General features: G+C 37.0%; 5 protein-coding genes across 8 annotated transcripts; 2 read left to right on the forward strand and 3 right to left on the reverse strand.

The window, feature by feature from the left end:
• Positions 1-1,578: 1,578 nt before the first annotated feature.
• On the reverse strand, positions 1,579-7,200 carry LOC133844830 (uncharacterized). 3 transcript variants are annotated; one of them, XM_062279098.1, is made up of 4 exons: positions 6,482-7,200; positions 2,894-3,132; positions 2,452-2,806; positions 1,579-2,265 (listed from the first exon to the last, which is right to left on the reverse strand). In XM_062279098.1, exons 2-4 carry the CDS (start codon positions 3,119-3,121, stop codon positions 2,192-2,194), a joined length of 657 nt encoding a protein of 218 aa, XP_062135082.1. In that variant the 5' UTR covers positions 3,122-3,132; positions 6,482-7,200; the 3' UTR covers positions 1,579-2,191. The 3 variants fall into 3 exon arrangements, with proteins under 3 accessions (XP_062135082.1, XP_062135080.1, XP_062135081.1); XM_062279096.1 differs by having other exon boundaries at positions 1,580-2,265; positions 2,452-2,802; positions 2,884-3,132; positions 6,482-7,199; XM_062279097.1 differs by having other exon boundaries at positions 1,581-2,265; positions 2,452-2,809; positions 6,482-7,160.
• A 1,888-nt stretch (positions 7,201-9,088) lies between these two features.
• Positions 9,089-13,347, forward strand: LOC133843920 (CUE domain-containing protein 1). 2 transcript variants are annotated; one of them, XM_062277688.1, is made up of 2 exons: positions 9,089-9,344; positions 9,444-13,347. In XM_062277688.1, exons 1-2 carry the CDS (start codon positions 9,180-9,182, stop codon positions 10,281-10,283), a joined length of 1,005 nt encoding a protein of 334 aa, XP_062133672.1. In that variant the 5' UTR covers positions 9,089-9,179; the 3' UTR covers positions 10,284-13,347. The 2 variants fall into 2 exon arrangements, with proteins under 2 accessions (XP_062133672.1, XP_062133673.1); XM_062277689.1 differs by having other exon boundaries at positions 9,093-9,344; positions 9,492-13,347.
• On the reverse strand, positions 13,161-13,813 carry LOC133843921 (ras-related protein Rap1). Its single transcript, XM_062277690.1, has one exon. The coding sequence runs from the start codon at positions 13,800-13,802 to the stop codon at positions 13,248-13,250; it is 555 nt and encodes a 184-aa protein (XP_062133674.1). The 5' UTR covers positions 13,803-13,813; the 3' UTR covers positions 13,161-13,247.
• A 422-nt stretch (positions 13,814-14,235) lies between these two features.
• Positions 14,236-17,877, reverse strand: LOC133843918 (protein HBS1). The gene is made up of 2 exons (XM_062277686.1): positions 15,087-17,877; positions 14,236-14,548 (listed from the first exon to the last, which is right to left on the reverse strand). Exon 1 carries the CDS (start codon positions 17,751-17,753, stop codon positions 15,732-15,734), a length of 2,022 nt encoding a protein of 673 aa, XP_062133670.1. The 5' UTR covers positions 17,754-17,877; the 3' UTR covers positions 14,236-14,548; positions 15,087-15,731.
• A 301-nt stretch (positions 17,878-18,178) lies between these two features.
• Positions 18,179-21,539, forward strand: LOC133843922 (transmembrane protein 134). The gene is given in 2 exon segments (XM_062277691.1): positions 18,179-19,062; positions 21,080-21,539. Coding segments are annotated over 2 exon segments (534 nt in total). The 5' UTR covers positions 18,179-18,879; the 3' UTR covers positions 21,431-21,539.
• The last annotated feature ends 2,408 nt before the right edge of the window (positions 21,540-23,947 follow it).

Raw genomic sequence — 23,947 nt, forward strand, 5'->3', positions numbered from 1 at the left:
TTGCTCGTAAATGGTAATTGCAAAGCCGTTTGACGAAGCCACCAAATTGGTTACCGTATACGAAACGCGTTAACGGAGCATAAATGTGAAGCACTGCCGAAGGTCACGACGAGTGGCAATCGTTCGGTCAACTCAACGTCAGCAGCCAAGAGGCGTGGCCGGTCAACAGATCCGACTTAGAGCATGGCAAAGCATTTTCGATTTTCCCACAAACTTGCATTGGAGGCGCGTTTGGGCGTTATGACTGTTGGCCAACTGTCTTGAGCTCTGGTGTTGAGTTGAGTTGAGTTCAGCGCTTGCTTTGCACTTTTTTATGACTAACGGCGCCGCCGTGACATTATACGAGCTGTACGATCGATTTCAATATACATATAAAGTATTTCATATCCTGTAGTGTTGGTTCCGCAAACAGTGGCTATTAATGCAGCACTCAACTGCAACAAATTGCAGTGGCACTTGGCCTTTTAGCTCTTTCATGTTCAGCTTAGATTGTGTCTTAGAACTTTGATATGGAGGCGTTAACTAAACTAATTTAAACACGCTGACTTTTTAGCCAAAATAACAGACAATGAATTAGAAAACCAAGGACACACAAAATCCATTTTTAACTTACATTTTAAAAAGTCAAAGATCACTGAAGATTGACAATAAAAGATATAACAAAAATAAATAACTAAAATAAACATGCAAATGCCAACGCTTTCAATGAAGCCTAAAAGTAAGCTTTGCTTTTCAATTTTTCAGTTGGCTTATTTAACTGTGAATACTTTTTGGCAGCTCGCAACAATGTTGCAGTTGTATACACTGAAATACATTTTTGTTAAAGTTGTCTAAAACAGAGTGGAATACTTAACTTTAAAGGGAAGTCATTATAGGAACTACTCGCTTAACTCACTCAAAATGGCCACCATTTTTATGAATCGATACGCTTATTCAGTTGACTGCATAAAAACTTTCATGACATATCGATAATCGATAAGTAAAAGTTATCGCAACAGAGGTGAAGCACTCTTTCGAAGTTAGAAAGAAAATTGATTCAAAGCTATTTCGTGTGAGTGACATGTAAAACTTTATCTGGACTTCGTGCATTCAAAATCTTTCAAATTCAAATTCGGAATTTAATCGTTGTCATTTTGATCTAGTCTGTAAAAATATGACATCCAGTTAATCTATTTTTCAGATACATAAAGATTTCCTGAATGTTAGCAAAAATTACATCTACAATTTGTACATTTTTTTTTGTAAAATTTCAATAATTATTGTTTTTTTAAACTGTACAATTTATTTAGCTACGAAAGCAGTTGAAACAAAAGACAGCTATAAATAGTACGACAATTTTTTGTTCCCGCAATATTATCGTATAAATAAATAAAACACATGTATTTTAAGTTGAAGTTATGATTTTTTTAATGCATAAATTTATTTCCCAAATCAAATAAGTAAAATATTCATTTAGAAAATTAAAAAAATTACACATTCTTGCTGTTTTGTTATTAAATGAATGAATTGTCAAACTCCTCAATAGAAAACCACAAATTCCCAATTGAAATGAAATAAAATTTGCATTTTGTTCACGAAACATAAACATCTATATTTTATTTTGTAGTTTTTCAATAAATATGCCGTAATAATGTTAAGCACTTAATAAATAGCAACATTTTTTGTTGTTGTTTGTCAAACGTCATTTAAAACTAAATACTAGTGGAATAATGCGTATAATATGTAGTTTCTAATAATTGTACAGCTATAAGTAAAAGTAACAGAGGGAAATACTTGTTCATATGCTTTGTGTATGTGAGTGTGTGCGTGTGAGAGGGAGAGTGTGTGCAATTGTATATATGTGCGTGTGTGTGTGAATTGCTGTACATGCAGTTTGCATAAGGAGGGAAAGAACAAACGCGCGAGAGAGAGGGAGATAGCTAGATACATATGTCATAGGGGATATTAATAGATAAATACATTATTATATAGTTATAGCATTATGCGAGTTCTTCAAGTGCGAACTCTTTTGGTATCTTTCTAAACAATAAACAATACTTGGCTTGCGTATAATTAACAATTCTGGAATTTCAGCATTTCTGTTCCTTGTAAATATTTATGCATTTATTTTACTTTTGGCCTTTGTTTTTTCTCTTATTTTTTTGTGTGTTTTTCTTCTTCTTTTTTTGGCTATATATTTTCTGTTATGTTTTTAGTAGGGCACAAAGGAGCCGGCATTGCGTTTGCGTCCCATGTTGCAGATCTTAAAGTGGCACGGCGACATATCTGCAATGGATTCAAAATATGCAATGAATAAAATTGTGCAATTGCATTAAAGTTTAAGTCACATGCTCGACTTACATTGTCTACGAACTAGAGATTTGCGAAATCAAAACAAATTGCCACATGCAAAATTAAAAATGAAATTCAATCAGTATTGCAAATTATTAATATTTTTCATATTCCACTCACATTGAACATTCTTCTTGATGTTGTGCTGCTTGGCTTGAATGCCCAGCTTGACATTCTCGCTCTGCTTCTTGGCGGGCATGGCAGCCATGTCATCGATCACATTGTAACGCAACTGATCATCGCCATCGCCCGATTCGCTCAATCTGTGCAGACGCGCCACCAGCCTCGAACCCAGCTGAGCACGTTCATTGCTCTCCTCCAGATTGTTGTTGTTGTTGTTATTGGTGGGCAGCAGAACGTCATCCTCGTAGTCCGCAGTTAGCAGCAAATCGCGCAACGATGGCCACTTGTTGACAAAACTATTGAATGACGGCAATTGTTTGTGCTGTTGTCGCTGCTGTTGCTGCTGCTGTTGCTGCTGTTGTTGTTGTTGTTGTTGTTGAGGTGTAGGAGCAACAGTTAGCAAAGTGCATGAGTAAGAGAGGTAAACAGTCAGACTTACCAATTGCTCGCCATAGAACAAGTTGTCCTCGTTAGCTGGCCCAGAGTTGAGCAGCTCGTTGTAGAACAACTGCGTTGGCACTGCGCCCACTGTGGGGCGTGGCAGTGCATGTCCGGGCGACAAAAGCGCAATTGACAGCAGCACAATGGAAATGGTCAGCTGATGGCCGATAGAGCTGCCTCCGCATGTTGTTGAGCGTGACGCTAAATTCTTCATCATCATCAACATCAAGTTGCCAACTGCGAAATACAGCGAAAAAAAACAAAAATTGTTTCAATACGGTTGCCTAGGTGTGGGAATGTGTGCGTGTGTGTGTGAGAGAGTTTGTTGTCAACTTTGGCAAAGACAATTAACCAGAAGCCAGAACCAAACCCACATTCCCCCCTCAACAAAAAATGAACACACACACACAACTTGAAGCGGGAGTCGAAAGTCAACGCTTACGCAAAAAGGGTTTCCTATTACACTTTCATACGAATCAAACAAAGTTGCCAAGTTAAAATATGCGTCAAATGTTTTTTTTTTTTGTTTGTTGTCCCGCCAAAGTTGCGAGTACTTTTTTCTACCCTTAACGGGTTTCATCTCAAGGTGTTTGGTATTTCAATAAAGTCACGTTGCATTCGCTATGATCTTCGCGTTCCACTTTCTCGCTTTGACTAAGAATATCATAAACTGCTTTGAAGCCCGCCCCCTGAAAAGTGAAGAAGCCACACTCACACTCACATGCCAGGCACTCAATCTCTCAGTCAGTCATTCACTCAGTTAGCTAATCTACGCTGGGTCAACTTTTTATTTAAAGGGGAATGAGGCGTTCAACGTGATATCAAACTCAATGCGGAGTGTGCGCGCGTCCGTGACGCGGTCTCCGAATGGCTTAATTGCCATTTATGAAATATTAATGCCTAATTATGCTCTCAACTCTGACGCCAGCTCGAACTGTCCTCAACTGTGGGTAAGGCCAGGACAAGCAGGCACTAAAAAAATGTCGTGTCATTTGTTGACTGCACAAAATTCATAAAGTTGCCACAATTTTATCAACATAAAGTGCTCAATCTAATGAAAAGTAATTTCAAAGCTGACAAGCAACAGTTGAAGCTCTTTAGCCAATTTCTTAAAATTATCATCATTCATTTAGTAATGAAAATAGTGCACAGAAAAGAGAAAAGTCATATATGATTTATATTGCCTTTGGCATATTTCAGTATTGGTTTTGTACAATAATTTGGTATATTTTATGAATAATACCAAATAATATTGAGCACACTCGACTGTAGCTTCCTTTCTTTCTTGATTTGTGATGTTATCTTCTTGATTAAATTTTCAGATTTTACCATTCTTAAAACAAGAAAATAATCTTGAATATCAAGAATGTTTAATATTATATTTTGATCTTGCTTTTAGAATTTACCTTCATGGTTCAATTTTGCAAACTTAATTCAAGATTTCATTCTTGATTTTAGCACGTTTTTTTTCTGTGCACTTATCAACTTTTTACTTTTAACTGGGAGATTCCTTAAAAGCTTCATAGTATTTATCGACGCCTTATCAAGTGACACTTGATATATTATGTGTGCATTATTAATGAAACCCAATCAAGCTGATTAACATTTCTATTTATTGCCCGATTCTCAGCTGGCAACATGCAATAAAATCATTAAATAATTCACATAATCATTTTTTTGTTTCAATTTCTTTTCATTTTCATTGCTTTCAAGTTTTAACGGCCTGTTCAAGTGCAGGCAGCGATAAACTTTTTGGTGACATTTGCATTGACTTACACGCTCTACGTTTTGTTTTCTATAATTAATGTTTAATGTGCGATCGCCGCAATCGTGGCAAACGCATTTTTATGCCTCTCTCAACTGATAATGCGTCGATTGTCGTGGCTAATTTTTTTACCACCCAAACACACGCGAAGTATTCTATATATATATAGATTGTCAGTCATTTTGAGATTCATTTCAGTTTTATTTGAAAATCCAAGTCAAGGCCTAACGCGTACAAGTTTCATTGAACTCTCACACTCTTCCCTGGGTTTGCTAAATGTACAAACGTTTCGCCCATTAAAACTATATAACTATCAACTAAATTAAAGGGTGGGCGTAACACCTGTCAAATTTATTTGACAGCCGCCAACTATTATCCGAAATTCACCAGAGGAGATTATTATTGCTTTACTGACTTCTAATTAAACTATGGCATTTGTAAAAAGTCAAACTTTATTCTCATTCAATGAGTCAATAATCCAAGTTCGAAGCTTTTAGCAGAAATCGCCGAGAATTTTCCCAACATCTTATTGACGTCACCAAGAATTCAAATATATTCCCAAATTCCTCTGCTCAAAAAAAAAAAACACTAAAAAAATTCCATGAAGAAAACAACAAATAAAAATTAAAAAAAAACATAAAGAACGCTCCCCTCGCAGGGGGGATTCTTTTGACGCATTATAAATTTATGCTCAAATATTATCGCAAAATAAATAAATTTCAAATAACAATTTAGTTCTATGGGGTATATAATATAATCTAATTAAATTTATTTTTATTAGTAAACAAGCTACAAATTGAATTATGTATTTTAAGTGTGCTATTAATATTTGTTTTGAAAATGGTAAATGTGAAATTATTTTTATTTAGAATAATATTCATATTTATGAATTGAATTCCCCCCCCTTAAAATCGAGGTATTATCAAGTCGAATCTTCTCATTGGCACTTCGATTGTAAAACTTGTTGTTTTTATTTGCTATATAATAATAAAGTGCGTCATCAACGTTAGAAAAAAAATCACGCAATCAAAGAAATTGAATTCTTATCATGGCAAAAGTAGCATCTTATGACACGCCCTCTTTTTTTTTGTGTGTGTTTTAAATGGCTATCATATAAATTTGAAATTACTCGATTAGATTCGTATATTTTGTGTGCTGGGGGCATCGAGCGGAACTAACCCCAAGCTAAAAGCTATCTCTAAAGACGACGCAATAAATACTTTTGCCTGACCTCAATACGTTAATTTCACGTATCACGAGACTTGTGAATCGGTTCTGTTCATTGATCAATCGCCAGTGAATACTCGTTAATACGAGTATAACATAAATACTAGTCCAACAAAGTGCAATTTCGCGTTCAATGCGACGCTGATAAGACGACTATGTTAATTTCAACGAAATATAATTCGAATTTTCAGCGCCAATAACGTATCAAGAAATTGTGTGTGTATTAAAATTGAGAATTTATTACTATAAAAATCGCACAGCCGCTTCTTTTTTTTTTGTGTGTACTGCTGATGATAAGGCAACAATGTTATAAAAATAAAATAAATAAACATTATCAAAGAACATTATAATTGAGCTTGGCGCCATTCGCATGACCCACGATTGAGTGAATTATTGTGTGAGTTAAAGAGCGAATAAATGCGAATCGAATGACTCGATAGAAATTTAATAACTACACTAAACATGCAAATTATTTGCCTAATTCGATGAAAATGTTTTATGCGAATATTAAGTATACGCAGTACTTAAAACACTTGCACTTAAGCAAGCATCAAGTATACGCATTACGTATACGCCAAGTAAAATAACACTTACCTTTCAGAAAGATTATGTAGGTGACACAAAACACGAATTTAGTGTTATTTATTTGCAATTTTGAAACTATGCAATTGACTTGTCTTTATTCATGCACAATAATTTGAATTGTTTTCAGAGTTTTCACAAAGTAATGTTCATTAATTGGGTCTATGAGCTATTCGCTTGACTAATTCTTAACCGTTAGGTGTGACACTGCAGAATAAACGCAAATCCGTTGTGAACATTTGTTTATATAGGCGTTGACAGCGTTTTGGGGCAACAACACGAGTAACAACAACAACAAAAAGGGTAAATCAACAGGTACAGTTAGCACAACTAACAACCGAGAGCAGAGACGATAGCGACGATGTTGACGATGACGACCACGACGACAACGACAACGACGACACTTGTGACTTCGGCATGTCAAGTGGGCGGGCGTCAGTTTCTAATGGGTGGGCGTGGGCGTGTGGGCGTCTAGAATGGCCGTGCTCAGTTGCAGTTGAAAGTTCTGTCACTTAATCTTTTACTTTTCACTTTTTTACGACTAATATGCGCGCGTAATCGAAATATGAGCAACTCTGCGTTATAAGTGTTCAGTATGAGTTTTTTTGAGAGGGGGGCTACAAACAAATTTCAAAAATTTGAGGAGACTTTTGAGTGGACTGGACGCGTTCTCGTGCGATTGCAAACTAAACGCGACTTTCGCTTTAAGAAACTGACACGAAAAATACTAAAACAACACCGATCGTGGTATTCTCGATGAAACTGAAAATAATGAAAAGTCGGTCTCGGTCTCGGTCTCGGTCCCGATCCCGGTCTCAGACCTTCGGAATGAATCTTTGTCGTGCCACACTTTTTGACAAATCGTCCGATAAAGCTGAGATTTATGGCTTAGCAGGCGAGGAATACCGCAATGTTTTAGAATACGCTACACAGCTGAAGGCATATTAGATGCAAGCATAAGTTTGCTTATAACAAAATATTCAAAGACAAAAGTTTTGTAAAATTCAAAAATTTAAACTAAAGTATTTTGGTGTCTTTAATTTCTGTTTCCAAGAGCCTTCTTAATCTGATGATGAATTTGCCACCAGCATAAAGTTCATTAACATTGACCAAGGTACTTTTGGACAATCTATGCTCAGGTCTATATTTGAGCTATACCCCAATTTATAGTTCAATAAACCCGCTTTGAGCTCACTACAAATTTGCGAAAGTTAATTGGGTCAATGTCGAACGGATGTGGAAATTTAATGAGACTTTTGCATTACCAATACTCGAAACAATTATGAACTTGAATGTCAAGAAGGGTGCTCACACAAAAAAAAAAAAAAAAAAAAAACCAAACTTTATGACATGCTCTTATCTATAACATAACATAATAACTATTGTTTAAGATTCAGTAGCTAAATTAAGATGTGCAAACAAGTGTGTTGCCAAAATTAGAATGGAAATTTACATATTTGCATTATCATTCACATTCGTTTACATTCTCATGGCGATAAGAAGTGATCATTATCTTTGAGAAGAACAAAATTAATTTGCGGCGCAACTTTTGAAAATTACTAATTAAAAGATGTGATGAAATGTCATTCATAAATAACATCACTTATGATGGAACATTCTTTTTGCAAATGTTAGACGATTTATAATTAAATTCGTTCGTCTTGCAATAATCTCATCTAGATCGTCTGCCTTTCATTGGATCTAATTAATACCAATTAAACTGACACAGCATTTTAATCATTGACCAAAGAGCTTTTGGGAATTTTTAATCTGACACGCTCAGTACGTGGCTTTTTGGATTTTTCCTTTTTTTTTGCGACTCCGAAAATATCGGATGATAATCCCACCTACGCTTTATTTTGAGTACATTGCCGGTAAATGAATTTTGATAGTTACATCAGCCCGAACGCTGGGGAGATAAGCAAACTCGAGGGTATCTCGTCAGTTATGCGATAAGACATTTTGGACACACGAACCCTTATGACATGCAAATAAAATATTAAATACCAAACATATCAGCACTAATTGACACTTATTAAAAAGAATAGCAGCGACGAGACGTAGACATTGACATTTCATGCCGGAACAATTGCTCACACGTGCTGCTTGTACCGGCCAATTATCAGAAGCAATCACAAAATCACGAGACTTTCTGCTGTCATTTAAACAAATTGAGCATTTCGAAATGCAGGCAAAGCGTGACTCACATGGCTGTAACTTTTTGTTACTCGATAGCAAACAATTAATATGTAATAAATGGATATAATTTGTTGATGGGGGAAACAATAATAAATATTAATTTGAATCTAAGCGCTCATTGGTTACAAAACAGAAATGATTTTCCAACACTACCCTGATGCATCAATATAAACATACTCGATTTGGCACTGTTAATAACAGTGGGGCTAAGTAACAGTTGCTGAATTATTGTGGAAATCTTTGGTAATTATGATTCTCATTTATTTTTTTTCCCAAAAAATTCCCAAAAAAATTGAATTTGTATATCTATTAGGCTGACAACAGTGTCTGCTGTTAATATTTACGTTACATATCTTTTTGGGGGCCTGCTGTTAATAACAGTGCAGTGTATTGTTATGCTAACATCTGTCTGTTAAACGATAGTCTTCTTCTTTTTCGGCTGTTCAGCTGGGGATATTACAAAAAAAAAGAACGAAAAGGGGGGAAGAAAATTGAAAATACGAAAATCATCATGGCTACATCGACGCTGCAGCTGGAATTTTCGCAAGCAATGGCCGATTTCAAGAAGATGTTCCCCGACATTGACCGCGAAGTGATTGAGGCTGTGCTGCGCGCTAATTTGGGCGCCGTGGATCAAACAATCGACCAACTGCTTGCGATGTCAACTGACAACCAGGTATGTATGTGTGTGTGTGCGTGAGTGTACGTTTGTTTGTGTATACTAACAGCCCAACTAACACTAACACTATAATAACTAACTAACCAATGTGAATAGAACGAAAAACTGCGCAATGAACTGGATGCTAATGTCTCACCACAACAGAGTCTCATCAATCTAAACGATCCGGACAAGGAGCTGCGACGCAATCAGCAGCAACAGCAGCAGCTCATTGACACCACAGATGGCGTCGCCAGCAATACGACAGAGAGTAGCGCTGCAGCAGCCACAGCCGGTCACACATTGCTCAGCACTGCAAACACAGCGTCGCCGCATCACAATACGGGCGCCTCGCCCAAGCAACGTCCGCTGGGCGCCTCGAATAAATTGAATGCCAGCGGCAGCTTGAACAACACGCCCACCAAGCGCAGTAACAACAGCAGCACCAACAACACAAATCGACGCTGGAATCCACCGATCTTGGGTGTGTTACCAGCTGGATTTTTGCGAATTACTCCAGCAGCTGGACAACAGGATTTTGAGCTGCCAGATGAGCAGTTTGCTCTAATGCTGCAGAATGAAGAGTTTATGAATCAGTTGCGATGGAATCAGGACTTTATGAATGCGCTGGAAAAGGAGCAAAGTGGCAAATCGAAAGGCGAGGATGATGCACCGTTCCAGGAGAGGCTGAAGAATATGGGCAAAATGTCGCGCAAGAAATTCCTACAAATGGCGCGTGTCTTCACCTGGCAGCGGAATAAAAAGGTGACCACTGCCAAGCAAATTGATTCATTGCCATTGCGTGAAGAGCCCAGCGACGATGAAGATCATCACCATCATCATCATCAGCAGCAGCATCAACAACAGCAGCAGCAGCAACAGAGCCAAGAACAGCATTCACAACAACAGAGCCAAGTCCAACAGCAGCAACAGGGTCAATTGCAGTTGCGAAAGTAAAGACCAGGAGCCTTGTGTCGAGGGTTCCTTTTGTTTGTTATCTTATAAACATACTTATACTTATCCTTATCTTATTATCTCATTGGGCCATAAAAAGCACATACGTCAAGGTCGCTCTGATTACTCAGATGTATGCGTAAACTCGCAGCTAACAAACGTAATCTCCTCCTCCCCCTCTCACAAAACAAAAAGAACCGTAGTAATCTCAATGCAACAAGAAATAATAATTACTATATGTGTTATATATGATTCTAGTTCAAAAAATGTCACCTAATAACCTAAAGTGCAATTTCCCCCCACACTCCCAGTGCAATATTATAATGTGAATATTTTATATACATATATATATTTTTATTGTTTTATTTTTTTTTTGTCCATATTTTACTTATTTTTACCTTCAATTTTCGTTGTTGCCAAATTAGCATATAATTAAGTTTTATTGATATACTACTATTATATTTTTAAATGGCAGCTTTTTTGTCAAAAAGAAGACGTAATGTTGGACTGATATGAAATGCGTTAATTAATACAATTAAAAGCATCACAGCAAATGAAAATGATAATGATCTAATGATCTGGCATGAAACGATATGACATACACAATATAAAAAATGTATATCTAGAGCACTTGCTAAACTCAAAAATGAAAACTAGTCATTAAATAAACGTCAAAACAATTTATGTACAGTAATCAAGGTAAATATTTGTGCTACTATCTCCCCATTTGATTCAATATCATGCCTCATACTGACCGATTCTTAGCAGTTTTTAAAGTCCATATATAGTATATACATAGATAATTCGTATAATATCCGCCTACGCTTTGTTGGCTTCAACTCTCAACACGTCGTCGTAAATCTGCAGATATAAACTTGATAATGTCCATATCAACTGTTGATATTACCAGATACCAGATATATAGTATGGACATATATATACCATCCATATCTTTGGTGGCTAAGCATTAAAACAAAACAAAAACATGCAACTATTTGATTGTAATTGTACTTGTACTTGTATTATAAACCATATTTGAAAAACTATTATATTATATTCATATTCCAAGTATAAAATACAGATAAATATTAAAAAAAAAAAAAAACAGAATGCCACGTCGTATTCATTATCTCTGCTAATCTTGAGCTACGTCTGCGAATGTCACGCTTGTTTTTCGTTTTTTCCCGTGTCGGGAAGTAACGAGAGAAGAGCACGTAAAAAGATTAAAGATATCCAAGAATTGAAAAAATTTTTGATTCTTACATGAATTTATTTAATTTTTATTTTGTTTTTGCTTTTAAATTTTTTTTGTTTTTTTATTTTTTATAAACATAATACATTTATTATGGATACACGTTGGTTTTTATGTGTGTGTGTGTGTTGCTTTTTGACTTTGATTTAAGGGCATATTGGTTACTTGTTACCTGTTACAGTACTATTATGAATTGTATATTCCTTCTTTTTTTTAGATTTTATTTATTTTTTTCTTTTTTGTAAATTTACTTCGTTTTGGATTGACACTTGACGACGAATCTTGTGTTTCATACTATAATTTATTTGTTGGGATTTGTGGTTTCGTTTTTTATTTTTATTTATTTTTTGTATTTTTTTAATAACAGGATTTAAATCGTTTTACATGCAACAATTGCAATTGCAATCAAAATTCAACTTTGCTTTGTTATCTCTACTGAATGATTTCCTTGCCTTTCTCTTCTCCATCGCTCTCGCGATTCTCTCTCTCTTGGCTGTGTTGTCCTCTCAATCTTCCTCTCTTTGTGTATTGGTTATTGTTTAATTATAAATGTTGCATGCTCTCAGAGCATGCCGGAGTGTCTGTGTATTTATGTTTGTTGTGTGTTTTGTGTTTGAATGTACGTTGTATGTGTGTGTTTTGGGTGTATGATTTGATGCAATGTGCAATTTTTGTTTTCTCCTTATTTTTTGTTTGTTTTGTTTGTTTGTTACTTTACTTACACAGAAATTGATCATTTTTAAACAATTATTTGTAAATTTGTTTTAAACTAATTACTAAAAATGGATTTTCTGGTTTGTTTGCAACATTTTGACATCTCATTTGCATACAATATTTTTATAAAATATGTGATTTTTTTTTCTTTTTTATGTTTTTTTTTTTGCATTTTTCTTTTTGTTTCTTTCAAGTTTTCTTTAAGTGATTTTAGGCATACAATTGAATTTAGATTTACGTTTAGCTTAATTTGATTCTTGTTTTATTTGTATTTTGTATTGTTTTTAACTTTCTCTTGCATTTGTTTTTGTTGGTTTATTTTTTGTTTGAAGAGCAACGACAATTGTTTTTATTATTATTTGTTTTAATGTATTTATGGTTTTTCTATGAAGATAAATTGTATAATTATTGTGTGTATAATATGTATTTGTTGTGTGTAATGTGTGTGTGTGTGTGTTTGTATATGTTGTATATAATCGAAAAGAATTTGAAAGAAAAAAATAAATACGAATGTTTTGTTGTTTAGTTTACGAATGTTTCCATCATTTTTTGTTTGTTGCGTGTATTGCAAAGATTTTGTTTTTTTAAAAAACGGCTCAAAAACGAACGACAAATATAATTGTATAATAATTAATTGTTAATCAGCAAAAAATAGCATAGTAATAATAATAATAATAGTAGTAGTAGTAGTAATCGTATGTAGTAATAATTACAAAAACTTTGCACAGTTAAAAACATTGTCATTGTTAATTAAATATTTTTCATCCATTCTTTGCTATTTATAATCGTTTGTAAAATTTGTTAATCATTTTCCTGGTTATTGCAAATTTTCCGACAATCTTTCAATCTTATTTCCTGGAAAGGGAGGGAGGCTGTCTGTGTATGCTTTGTTACCATTTTTTACTCATTACATGTTATTTGTTTTTCTTTTTTTACTCATCTTTTGTTTTCTATTCTTTTCTTTTTTATTAATGTTTTTTTTTTTGTATTATTTGGAAGTCTTATAGCAGAACACATAGGGACTTTTTCGGTTTCTTTTGTTTCTTTTCGGGTGACTTCTTATTGATCTGCCGGACCAAATCGTAGAAAATATCATTAACATTCACTTTGGCTTTGGCTGAGGTCTCCATGAAGGCGCAATTGAATTGATTGGCCAAACTCTTGCCCAAATCCTTGCCAACGACGCGCTCCTCCTCGAGATCGCATTTGTTGCCGACCAGCACCATGGGCACATCATCCGTATCCTTAACGCGCAATATTTGCTCTCGCAGATCCTGCAGATCATTGAATGTTGATTGCGCCGTTATTGAATAAACGAGAACAAATCCCTGTCCATTCTTCATATAGAGATCTCGCATCGCTGTAAACTGTTCCGTGCCGGCGGTATCCAAAATTTCAAGCATACACTGCTGACCGTCCACTTCCACCTGTTTGCGATAGCTGTCCTCGATGGTTGGATCGTATTTCTCCACGAAAATGCATTGCACAAATTGCACAGTTAGCGCCGATTTGCCGACGCCGCCGCTGCCCAATACAACGATTTTGTATTCACGCATTTTGTGGGCGACGCTTTATATATGTACGTGTATGTGTGCGTGTGAGTGCGTTTGGGTCTGTGAGAGACAGTGTATGCGTGTGTGAGTGTGTGTGTGTTGCGGGAATATTTTAAAAACAGGCGCAGGTAGTTAGAATCGTAGGCGGGCGACGAGGTGGTTCAGTTGTTGTTATTGTTGCTGCTGTTGTTGTGCAAATGTTTATTTAAAACGCGACAACGTTCTCTCTCTTCTCTCTGTCGCTCTCACAAAAAAAGTCACTAGTTTTAGGCGTTGTTCGACGATTGCTTTTGGGTTGCAGTTGCAGTTCTTGCAGAAAGCTTTTGTTGCTGGTGTTATTTGTTGTACGTCGTGTACTGTTCTTTGTTATTGATGATAACCTTTGTGCCAACAAACAACTACTGTAGCTGTATGTGTGCGTCTCTCTGGCCTGAGCTCTCTCTGTTTCTCTCTGAATTTCTCCGCTCAGGTAGCAAAAAAGGTGCAAGCGTGCGTTCCTCTTTTTCGTATTTTACTTTTTTTAGGTTGTCGTCAAAAATTGTTGCTTTCGTTCTTTCGGTGTGTGGCGATAAATAAAAATGTACTGCCCTGCCGCCTCTTCCGCGACACTCACTCTCTCTCACTCGCTCGCTCTCTCTGCTGACTACGACAACAACTTCCGTTTTACATACAATTGATATCTGTTGTTGTTGCTGCTGTGTTGCCGTGCAACAATGATTGCAGAGTCTGCTGAGTACTCAGAGTACGCACTGTGGAATGTAAAGAAAGCAATAGATGTATTTTTAAATTAGATTTCTTGCTTCACTATAATTCGTTTTTTGGTTTGTATTTTATTATTTTTTTTGGTATGCTGTGTGCTTGTGCTGATGCGTGTGCTTTTAGGAATTTACTGCACTCAATTTGTAGTTCTTTCTAGTTTTTTTTTGTAATAATGAACTCGAAAGTGTTCTTGCTCGCTCACACGCTCGCTCGCTCAGCACAAATTCGCTCTACCCTCAACATTTTATGATTCATTTTTAGAGTTGTCATGTAGACTGACTGGACTGATTGAACTGTTGAGCCACCACACAACAAAAACAATGAGCACACTTGTAGCATGCACATACTATAGGCAATTTTTCATACATTTGTTAAATGAAAAAAACACAAATTTATTGTCAGCGAATGAATGCACACAAGTTCTACGGAATAAAGTATTTTTGGAAATAAACTCTTCAGTACGTAGGGGCAGGGGAGGCACAGCACCCGCATGTCACGCGCACACGGCAACTCTATTCGGAGTTTTACCTTGTTTGATGCGCACAAAAAACTGTTGTTGTCTGTGCAGATTTTCACACGATTTGCGCGTTCGTTTGTATGGATGTTTGTATGCGTGTGCAAGATAAAATGCCACAACTCGCGAAATGTGCAATATTTTATTGATAACAATATTTAATTCTAAGGGGGAAGCAGATAACTTTTTTTCGGCTTAGGCGCTTCTCTTGCTAGCTCGCTCTCACGCTCTACAATGCAGTGTGACCTCACTTAAATATTAAAATATACTAATATGCGTCCAGACTATGTACGAAAAATGTCAATCCTTAACCACTACATGGTTACACCTTTATGTTAAGATATGTGAACATTTACGATAGGATTCCCTTCAAATATGAGCGAGTCTTGTACATTTGTTAATATTAAAAAACCAATATCATAGAAAAATTTTTACTAATCGTGTGACACCTTGCACCATAATAAGCTGCCACACAGCTCGAGTGATTTATTTCCAGTGTTGCCACACCGAGTGCAGTGCCATTCGATAAATACCCTAGATAAAAGAAACGTTTTTTTGAATTGTGGCTCGTGACGGAATCTCAACTGTTTTTATTAACAACAAAAACAAAACTAAGGCTAACTAAAATTTCGTACAAGTAAAAAAGAAAAGAAGCAAGCTTAACGAATCTTCGTGACCATGCCAGCAGCAATCGTGACACCAGCCACCCGTAACATTACACGCCCAAGTTCCTTAAAGTCCGAATAGCGTTCAATGCAAATCGGTCGAGACGTCTCTACCTCGACGAGAGCGCACGAATTGTTGCCCAGGCAACGTGGCTTCTTCTTGACCACCTCGCCGGTGCTCTTGTGTATGGATGCCGTCAATTTACACACCACAGCCGGCTCGATGAGCGATTGATGATGCAATAGCACCGGATAACCCATCGTGATCGGCACCTTCACATTGAAAACGATGATACGACACTGGAAGCGCGTTGTCACCGGTATTGGCAACTGTGGATCACAAATGATGCAACCGACCGTAATGTTATTGATGTCCACCCCAGCGAGTGTTACAGAGATCTGATCGCCGGCAAAAACGCTTGTTTGCGTCAATTCATCCATGGTGAGCGCTTTCACTTGCGCCTGCTCCCGACTCGCTCCTACCAGCACCTTGTCATTCAGGCACAGCACGCCTGTCTCAATGCGTCCAGAGATGCAGAAACCCGATCCGGTGCCCTTATAAATGTCCGACACAGACATGCGCAAGGGTCGATCAATGGCACGCTCTGGCACCTTGAAGTGTTCAATAACATCCAGAAGGTGGGAACCGCTGTACCACGACTTCAATGCCGGCTCCTGGGCGCGTTTGGTGAGATTCTCGCCCGTCAATCCCGAACATGGAGTGAAGCTAACGTCCGACTCCTTGAAACCGGCTTGCTTGAGGAACGCTTTTAGCTTGTGTACAATCTCCTGAAAGCGTTCTTCCGACCAGCCGACAGTGTCAAGTTTGTTAATGACCACGCCCAGCTGATTAACGCCCAGCGAACGCACCAATATTGCATGCTCTCGCGTCTGACCGCCCAACTCAAATCCCGACTCGAACTCGCCACGTGTGGCATCCACAACAAGCAGCGCGACATCCGCTTGTGTTGCTCCCGATATCATGTTGGGTATAAAGTCCTTGTGCCCCGGAGCATCCAGCAACGTGACAATTTTAGTCGCTGTCTCAATACGCGACTGTCCCACGTCCATGGTGATGCCACGTGCCCGCTCCTCACCTGTCTCGTCCAGGACCCAGGCGTACATGAAACTCTGCTTGCCCAGCTTCTTCGATTCTTGCTCGTGCTTATGCATCACACGCTGCGATACGTTACCAGTATCGTATAGCAGATGCCCCATCAACGTGCTCTTCCCCGCATCCACATGGCCAATGACAATCATATGAATGTGACTCTTTTGTGTGGATCGCTCCAGCGAATACAATTGTTGGGCATTGCGCTGTGCCTGATCCTTGGAGATCTTAAAGCTGGCGTTGATGGCTGAGCTGCGAGTTGCCTCATCGCCGCCATCGACAGGAGTATTCCGACCGGAAACAACAGGCGAGGCGGGCGCTTTGGGCGATGCAATGTCAAAGCCACGACGCGCGTCCTTTTGGGCAGCCAGCGTAATCTTGGTGGGCGTCGGCTTGGGCGTGGTTGTAATCAGTGCAGTTTTTGGTGCCGTTATTTTGAGTTTTTGTGGTCGTTTCTCTAGCTCTTTCTCCTTCTCCTTTTTATTCGTCTCGTCGTTGAGAATCTCATCGAGTATTTGTTGTATGTTGTAGTCAAAACGCATCGAGGTTTCTACAATGCGACGCTCGGACACCGCATCGCCGACCACGCTGCGCACCTCGTCCACACAGGAGCTGAGCTTCGCCTGCTCCATTTCATCGAGTTCGGGCATTTGGAAACTTTCGGAATCGCGTCGTGCCTTCTGATACGCCTCATCATCGTCATCCTCGGCCTCTGCCTCCTCCTCGATGTTTTTGTTTTTGCTGATGAAAGCCGACATACTTTGTTGGCCACGAGCTCGATCATAGAGCCATTGTTGATCTGTCGGCGAAACGCAATCGTCGTCAACGGAATGGCCGTAGACATCGTCATAGCCGTCGTACTCATCGTTGTAGTCCATGCCGCGTACTATTCTGTGACGCGACATTTTGATGCGTTTCCTTTATATTTTACCGGTTTTTAAATATATTTCACAATTCGTAAAAAAACGAAATGCACAATGTGTTGTTGTTGAATTTCACAAACGAACGCAGCACTTGCCTGTAAGCTAGAGGTGAACAAACACCGATAACAAAATTGACGTAAAGTATTTTTAGTATTATACCAAACATAATACATAAACCCTAAGAATTGTCATCTAGTTTCACTTCAATTGAATAAAATTACCAAAAAAAGGCGTATTATTTCAAATATATACGACTAGAACATTTTTTCGATCCATTTCAAACCACCCATGAAATTTTTATACAAATTTTTGTTAATTTGTATTAACCATTTTTTTTTTGATTAGTGCTTTATGTCTCTCGATATGTAACATATCTTACTACTTTTCTGTATTGTTATATAAAAATTATTGCTTAGTTTATGCTGTGACGGTTTTCAAAATTTTTATTATTATTTTAAAACCATCGATGTAACATCGATAATGTTGTAAATTATCGGTGCTCTTAGATTTTCAATACTTTTGTTTCCATCCCTTCTGAATTTATTGAGCGTATTATGTTATCTGTCTGTTAATTAGAGGTCGTGATTGTGCCCATATCGACAGCTGTTGGAGTCTCATGTTTCGTTTTTAGGGCGAACTAATCGCGCAATAAACCAAAATAGTTCCATCACAATATAAACAAATTGAACGAGAAATGTGATTTAGATAAAAATGAAAAACACGTATGCTGTGTGTAAATGCTTGCAGGAAAGTTGTGTCCACCGCTGTTAAGTAGCAGTACAAGCAAATGTTAAATGCTTTGGTTACGCTGTTAGCACTGCTGTTAAAACGGAAATAAATGCGTGGTGTGTGTTGTTGTCTTTGTGTCGCGTTTAATTTTATTAAGAAGCAAAACCAACCACTAAAAATTGCTACGAAGTAATCAAGAAAAAAATAAAAGGTTAACAACACTCGGCGATAAATGCATGCGTCGTAATCACTGAGCGCTCGATTTTCTTCGAGTATTTTTGTCAACTCAAAACGTAGACACAACCTACATACAGTTTAAATAACAGCAACAACAACTACAACGAAAGAAAACAGAACAGCAACAACACAACACAACAGTATGTACAACAACAGCGCAAGGGGCTTCTCCATACACGACGCATTCGAGGAGGAGGAAGAGGAGGCGATACGCGTCTATGGCTCCACAGTGATATCAACGCCAATGCGCGGTGGCGTTAGCGGCAGTGCAAAACAAGGTCGCTCCACCGAAGATGTTTCCATACGCATACAGGATCCAAAGTAAGTGCAAAACAAAATGAAAAACTAGTTCGCTCGCCAATCTCCTTGCGATTTCCTCCCAACTGGTTCTCTGGGTTTTTGCGCGTGGGCAGCAGCTGGTTGACAGTTCTTGTTATGGTTGTTGACACCATTACAGTATGTCTTTGTGATCTATCAGTAACAAGGAAATGTGAAACTGCGTTCTAAATTCTGTTTTTGTTATCTGTCCCTCTCGCTCTTTTAAAACAAGAGTTCATTTAAATAAGTGAACTAAATTGGCACTTGCAATGCACAAACTATGTGTGGAACCTGTTTTAAAACGAGCTGCAAATGAGTCACTCTCATCAAGCAGCCGGTATTAAGTATTTTTAGTTGTCTTACTCAAAAGACAATAATGGCCAATAAAAACTTCCTTACATGTTTATTATTGTGCTCATATATATGTATGCTAAAATGTGAATGATACAGATGGCCACACTGTCAATGGCATGCTAAATATACATACATATGTATATGATGCACCAACTCTTGCAGCTGGCTGGCCACACTGTCAATGGCCCTTTTACCTTTCGTGTGTGTGTGTGACTTCCCCATTTCCTTCTTTCTTTTGGCTGCGTTGCCGGAAGCGTTTGTCGGACATTTGCATAAATTGGCTGGCACTCTCTTCGTCTCAGTTTAGGTTGGCTGCTAACTGGACGCCAAAAGGCGCGTGCGTGCTGCTTTTTCATTCATTCATTCATACATAAATAAATTTACAATTACTCTTTTGCTCTTCTATTCGCGTTTCCATTGGTTGCCAGCCATCATCATTATGCATGCATGGCGTGCCACAAGGCAAACAAAATAACAACTACATATGTACATACATATAACTCTTGCAGCCAGCATACGACGTAATTATGGAGATTAAGGCAGACGGCGTCGTCTATCTGTCCAGCGTCCGACATGCATCCATCCTAATTTGGCATTCAATTGTAAAATCGTTGCGCATACGTTTCGTCATTCCTTGAAGAATTTGCACGACACCCAACACCTAGCATTAGTGTGAGTGTGTGTGTATGTGGCCTTCGGTTGCGGTCGCAGCACAGTTGCACTTGTGCGGCTTCGCTGAAATCGAGTAATCGCGATTACTCACACACACTCATTCACAAAATATACTGTGTGTGTGTGTAAATGCGGCTGAAGCGTCTCTTTTCAATAGCCACAACACAACTGATAAGCAGATTGAAATTAATAATTTCATTGTGATTTTTTACCCTAAGTTCACAAGGTTATTATTGTGCACATAAGAAAAAGATTAAAGGAGACTTAAAGTATATAACATTATAAAGTCGTTAAATGTTAATGTCGTTAAATGTATTTTACCCAAATATTTGACTTTGTTTTAATTTATATACAATCACAATGAGCGTACAATATTAGGACTGCGCCGATAAATTGAAAAATTTATCAGTTGTTGGGGGTTCAACTGAAAATTTTTATTATTTATATTTTTGTTAAGTCGATAAGCGACCAATATTTTTTGCGATTAACTGAACATATACCAAAAGAAAAAAAAAATCGGATGCTTCACAAATAATGTAATAATGCCAGATATGTAATATGGTTCGTGTCTTCGATAAGCACCGGTTGAAATACACACTGTGGTGTGTATCTTAATTTACCTTAACCGAAGATTCAAGCAGTAATAGCTTAATTCTCGGACCAATTTGATTTTATTATTTATTTTGTATATTTATTTTTATAGATACACATTTATATTTTAATGTGTCTCGGTTATAGTCATGACCATTACGAACTGGTAGAACTCTGAGACTATAGAGCCTAGATCCCAAATTTCGTAAATGTACTTTCGATCCTCGCTTACTCTTCCTGATTACCAACAAAAATGTAGAATTAGTTGTCCTGGAAATTATTTTGGAAATATTCTTTTTCTAAAAATATATTAAGTATATTCCTCAATTTGATCGCACTCAACTATAAAATAAATTCCTCATTTGAATGATTATTCACTTTATTTGTTTGCCACATTTGTTTTTAAGGGCTACAACAAGTATGCGGAAGACACAACGTCAAGGGACAGTGACTCGCTAATACAGGAATATGGCAATCTGCCAACGGAGGAGACAAACACATACTGCTGGCGGCATCCGAAGGTGCGGGAGAATTGGCGCACTGTCCTTGCCGCCTTTACGCTGCTGGTGGTGGGCACCGGTCTGTTTGTGATGGGAACGTTTGCCATCGCCGATCCACACAATACATCACAGGGTGTTGTATTTTTTGTTGCTGGACTAATTTGCTTTATACCGGGCGCCTATCATGTCGTCTACATTTGGCTGGCGGCTAAAGGATATCGAGGGTTTGACTTTTATCACCTGCCACTGTTTACATAAGCAGTCGGGAAGATGCAAATCGCATTGTCGCATTGGTAGATCCAATTCAAACCTGTCGTGTCGTGTCTGTGTCTGTCTATATACATAATTATATATTTATATATATTTACCAACTGATTTTCAATCTCGAAAAGTGTCCCTCTTTATTATTTTGTTGATTTCAATACGCAATTCGAATACTAGCAATAATGTATGTATGTTTGTAATTTTTTATACAATTATTTTTGTTGTAATTACTATATATACTCGATAGAAAGCGTTTGGTATACCCTCAAAAGTGCAAAAGATACGTATGATAAACAAAAAAACCAAAACAAAACATTCGAAATTTATTTAAAATATAATAACAAAAACATAACGAAAGACTTTGTATATGATGCTAAATGTTGGGCGCGCGTTAGTGTTAATAAATAAACCACTTAAATTGTAATTTATTGAAATTTAATTGCACCAAAAAAAGGCAACAAAACAAAAAAAAACTTCAACAAAATCGAAGAAAGCTAACGAAATGTTTTACGATTTTCGAACACGAATCTATATAAATAAAAGTGTAAAACTAAAAAGGATTATTCATAAATCTATGTATATGATTAGGAAGCGTTCGTTCGATAAGGACGCGCCTTAAATACTTAGTATATAGAGATACAGATAATCTTATTTAACAAATTGTAATGAGAATTCTTTAAAGGAACTACTTATTGAAAACAAAAAAATAAAACCAAAAGAGAAATCTATTAGTAATGTAAGTGAAAAGCGCTGCTATTGCAATATATACGTTTTTTTATAGCTCTAAAAGCAATGCGCTATCTTTTTTCTAACCCTAAATAACCCTACCCGTCCTGTAATGAAATTATACACTCAATTCGCACAGTCATCCACATCAAACCACATCAATACAAGAACACATCTCATCACCTAGATGATGAAACCAAACTGATGATTAAATTATATTTTTTATTCCGCCGTTTAGTTTTTAACTCGCTATTTTTTTAAGTACACTGAATATGGTTGTATGTAAAAACAAAAAAAAAACTCAAAAAAATAAACTCATTTTAATGATACACCAAATGTTGATAAATTCAAAATTGCCTATACTCGAAATTTATGTGCTAAGGAGCTTTTTGCTTTGACTTTTGTAAGTAAATTCCTTTATTGTTGGTTTTTGTTTTTAATACAAATTAAACTTTTTTGAACTTTTTCGTTGATTGTTTTTATTTCACAAATATTGATATTGTATTGAAATTAACAAGCAGTTGAAATTTTTTTTCGGAAACCCATTAATTTTATTTGTTGTGATTATTTTAAGGCGGTTCTAAAGCCTGCCGGACCTTGCCTAACAAACCATCTATCTAGCTTATATAAAGGTAATTTAGTTTTTAAAGAATCCACAAGGGGTGATTCTTCACTTTTGCTTGTTTCGTTTAATTTATAGTTTGCAGCTTATTCATTATCATGGACCGGTAACTTCTACATGTGATAATACCTTGGGGGGCTTTGCTATTCACACTTTAGTTCGCACACGCCAACAACGATAAGTAAATGAAAGATATTTTATCTATGGTCATGGTTTATTGAACGTTATTTTTCATTTTGTCAGCACATATCTTGAAAGTTATTTAATTATATTTATGTATGTATTTGTTTATACCATATTTATATATCTTGAACTTATCGCATTACCATTCTCACTTTCATTCATCATGAAATCGCATTGGCACTCGATGAATAATAGATTGATCGATTTCGAGACTTAGTTTTACTTAGTGATTGATTGGCAGAGAACAGAAATTAAATGACAAATCAAATATTGCTCAAAAATATGAAAAGACATTTAAGGTATGAAATACACATATAATTTATACTGTATGATTATATAGATATTGTGCGTATATATATAATATATTTCAATATTTTTATTTCGAATTAAACGTTGCTCGTCGATGGAATGATTGATGAATGATGATTGATCGTTAAGCTTTAAATGTGGTGGTTAGTCAAGTAAGCTGAGTGAAATAAAATGCATACAATTAACTAACAAACTAGTCGCCTTTTATATTTAGAGTACATAAATACCCGGGTTTCCGGGTGTATAAATGGGTATGACAACGGAAAAGGAATATCACAATAATTTTTTATTTTTTATACTATTCCTCTATCTAGTTATTTATACTGCTTATCTTCTTCACAATGTGGCAAAGATACTTTTGTATATTCTACGAAAACTGCTAAAAAGGAAAAGTATATTTCTTCACCTAATTATACCGGGTATCGCAGCGTCAAACACTCGAAACTATTAGACAACTTCCAGTCAGTTCTTGTTGCTGGGAAGACAAATTGTCACCAGGCATCGACCAAACATCGACAGCTCCCGAACCATGTCTGTGGGGCGGTCGAGCCTGGCAACAACAACAACAACAACGACGAGAACGGCAACGGCACAGTGTGGCGCCAATGGAACTGACAGCACTCTGGGATAAGCATAACCATAACCGCAACAGGAGGTGGTAAGGGACTTGG

The sequence above is a fragment of the Drosophila sulfurigaster genome, chromosome 3 (genome assembly GCF_023558435.1).
Source record: "Drosophila sulfurigaster albostrigata strain 15112-1811.04 chromosome 3, ASM2355843v2, whole genome shotgun sequence".
In the NCBI taxonomy this organism is placed as follows: Eukaryota; Metazoa; Arthropoda; class Insecta; order Diptera; family Drosophilidae; genus Drosophila; species Drosophila sulfurigaster.